This window comes from Malurus melanocephalus, unplaced genomic scaffold (assembly GCF_030028575.1).
Source record: "Malurus melanocephalus ecotype Western Australia unplaced genomic scaffold, MMel_1.1 scaffold_672, whole genome shotgun sequence".
NCBI lineage: Eukaryota > Metazoa > Chordata > Aves > Passeriformes > Maluridae > Malurus > Malurus melanocephalus.
In genome coordinates, this window is record NW_026623904.1 from 117,494 (window position 1) to 120,604 (window position 3,111).

Consider the following 3,111-nt stretch of genomic DNA (forward strand, 5'->3'; position numbering starts at 1 on the left):
TTTTTTGTGGCATTTCTCCCCTGGAGGAAATGCCATAGAAGGTGATCAGGAGAAGCTTTCTGATGTCAGGGTGGAAATTTTGGGAAAACCTATCCTGTCTCTTGCCTTGCCTCGATGGGTTTTATTTAACACAGCTGCTGCCACTTCAGTCTGGTTGTCTTTTGTGTCATCATTCAAAATGCCATAGAAAGATCCTGAATTGGTTTATGCAGTGAATCATTTTCTTTCAGGATCAGCTGCGTGCAGAAAACGTTCAGGAAAAAGGGGGAAACGGTGGAGGCTCTCCGGAGTAAGAACATTTCATCTTTCTGGCTGCTTGTGGGATGCTCAGGAGTGGTGGCTGAGCTGCTGAGAGATTTTTTGGTGTTTCAGTTCAGGTTTTGGGTTTTTTTTGGGAGGGTGAGCCCAGGAGCACAGATGATAGGTTTGTCCTCTCTCATGGGTGGTGTTTGAAGCAGCACCCCAAAAATGAGCCCCTCATCCCCGAGGAGAGCCTGCTGGGCTTTCCATCACCCCCAATTCCTCCTGTGGATGTGGGGAACCATCCTGCAGAGATGTGATGTCCCTGTCACCCTCCCTGAGGGTTTCACCCTTTCCCCGGGTGCCTTTGAGCCGTGCACGACCCATCCCACAGCTTTGGGGTGCAGTGCACACCCCAAATGGCAGCTTTGGGACTGCCCCCGGGCCAGGGGGTGGCTCTGGGACCATAATTTCAGCCCTGACCCCTCTCTCCTGTGCCCCGTGGAGCAGATTTGTCCTTTGACATCTACGAGGGGCAGATCACCGCGTTGCTGGGGCACAGCGGGACGGGGAAGACGACGCTGATGAACATTCTCTGCGGGCTGTGCCCCCCTTCTGATGGTGAGTGCAGGCTTTGGGGGTCCCCAGGGTGTTATCCTTGGTCAAACAAGGCTGATCACCTCGGTGGGTGTTCCAGGATGCACCAGCATTTCTCTGGATTAATTCTAAAAGAGTTGATTTTTAAATTCCTGTCCCTGCCGAGCTGTAAAACCCTCTCTGCTCCTTCCACTGGAAAGTTCCCCAGCCCAGGAATGAGATGTCCTTTAAKCTCCACTCCACCCCAAACCATTCCATGATTCCCTGATGGGTTTTTTTTGTAGGGTTTGTCTCAGTTTATGGGCACAAAGTGTCAGAAATCGATGAGATGCTGGAGGTGCGGCAGATCACGGGCGTGTGCCCCCAGTCCGACATCCACTTYGACATTTTAACCGTGGAGGAGAACCTTTCCATCTTTGCTGCCATCAAAGGGATCCCTCAGAACGACCTGATACAAGAGGTGACTCCCCTGGGCTTGGGGGGTGTCTTTTTTTGGTCATTTTTAACCTGTAAATCAAAATATCCTTATGGGGTTTTTCCTTAACATGAGTTTTCATGGAAATATCACTTTGTGGTGCAATAAAAGAGGTCCAGGCAGGTATTTAGACAGGGATAAACTTTTAATTTTTTCCTAAAATTAAAATGCTCATGATATTTTAAGTATTTTAAATATTTTAAATACTTTAAATACTGTAAATATTTTAAATCTGGCATTTAAGTCCAATTATAGACATCATTCAACTTCGTGTGTAGGTTGTGCAGTTCAGATACAAAACATTGGGAATTAGYAGCAGTTAATTTGAATGTTAATTGTGAATAATCTGGTTTTATAAGTTACAGATTTATTTTTTTGAGCAATGGATGTGTTTCCTGTGTTTTTCAGGTGCAGAAGGTGCTGCTGGATTTGGAGATGCAGCCCATCAGGGACAATCAAGCCAAAAAATTAAGTGGGGGGCAGAAGAGGAGACTGTCGGTGGGAGTTGCTGTTCTTGGGAACCCCAAGGTGAGAGTGGTGGAATTATTCCCAGTTTGGAATAATCCAACCCTGCTGTATGGGATGGTTCCTCTTTTAGGGGAACACCTGGCACCCTTCAGCCCAGCCCCATTGAGTGGGATGGTTCCTGTTTTAGGGTAAATACCTGGCACCCTTCAGCATCTTTCAATCCCTGCAGAATGGGATTATTCCTATTTTAGGGGAATTCCTGGCACCCTTTATCCCAGCCCTACTGGATGGGATTGTTCCTGTTTTAGGGCCAATACCTGGCACCCTTCAGCCCAGCCCTGCAGAATGGGATTATTCCTGTTTTAAGGGAATTCCTGTCACCCTTCAGCCAGCCCTGCTGACCCTGTAGGGTGGGATGGTTCCTGTTTTAGGGGAACACCTGGCACCAACCCTGCAGGGTGGGATGGTTCCTGTTTTAGGGCAATACGTGTCTGCTTTCAACCCAACTCTGCAGAATGGGATTGTTCCTGTTTTAGGGGAACTCCTGGCACCCTTCAGCACCTTTGAATCCCTGCAGAATGGGATTGTTCCTATTTTTGGGGAGCACCTGGCACCAGCCCAATTGGGTGGGATGGTTTCTGTTTTAGGGGAACACTTGACACCCTTCAGCCCAGTCCAATTGGGTGGGATGGTTCCTATTTTAGGGCCAATACCTGGCACCCTTCAGCACCTTTCAAACCCTGCAGAATGGGATTATTCCTATTTTAAGGGAACACCTGGCTGCCTTCAGCCCAGCCCTACTGGGTGGGATGGTTCCTGTTTTAGGGTCAACACCTGGCATCCTTCACCCAGCCCCACTGGCTGTGCAGGGTGGGATGGTTCCTCTTTTAGGGCAATACGTGTCTGCTTTCAACCCAGCCCTGCAGAATGGGATTATTCCTATTTTAAGGGAACTCCTGGCACCCTTCAGCCCAGCCCCATTGAGTGGGATGGTTCCTGTTTTGGGGCCAATACCTGACATCCTTCAGCACCTTTCAATCCCTGCAGAATGGGATTATTCCTATTTTAAGGGAGCTCCTGGCACCCTTCAGCCCAACCCTGCAGGGTGTGGGGCTCAGTGGGGTCTCAGTGGGGTCAGGGCTGTTCAAACCCCACTGTTTCACCCCAAGGTGCTGCTGCTGGATGAGCCCACAGCAGGGATGGACCCCTGCTCCCGTCACATCGTCTGGAACCTTCTGAGGAGCAGGAAAGCCCACGGGGTCACCGTGTTCAGCACCCACTTCATGGACGAGGCTGACATCCTGGCTGGTGAGTGCTGTCCTGCAGCCCAG

At 49.8% G+C, this 3,111-nt stretch overlaps 1 protein-coding gene across 1 annotated transcript in view; it reads left to right on the plus strand.

Moving 5' to 3' along the window:
• The window catches only part of ABCA5 (ATP binding cassette subfamily A member 5), a 33,199-nt gene that overhangs the window by 11,616 nt on the left and 18,472 nt on the right, over positions 1-3,111 (plus strand). Inside the window, exons 12-16 of the mRNA XM_057383998.1 lie at positions 231-289; positions 751-861; positions 1,122-1,297; positions 1,721-1,840; positions 2,950-3,092. Of these exons, the coding sequence (XP_057239981.1) occupies positions 231-289; positions 751-861; positions 1,122-1,297; positions 1,721-1,840; positions 2,950-3,092 (609 nt within the window). The remainder of the gene's footprint in view (positions 1-230; positions 290-750; positions 862-1,121; positions 1,298-1,720; positions 1,841-2,949; positions 3,093-3,111) is intronic.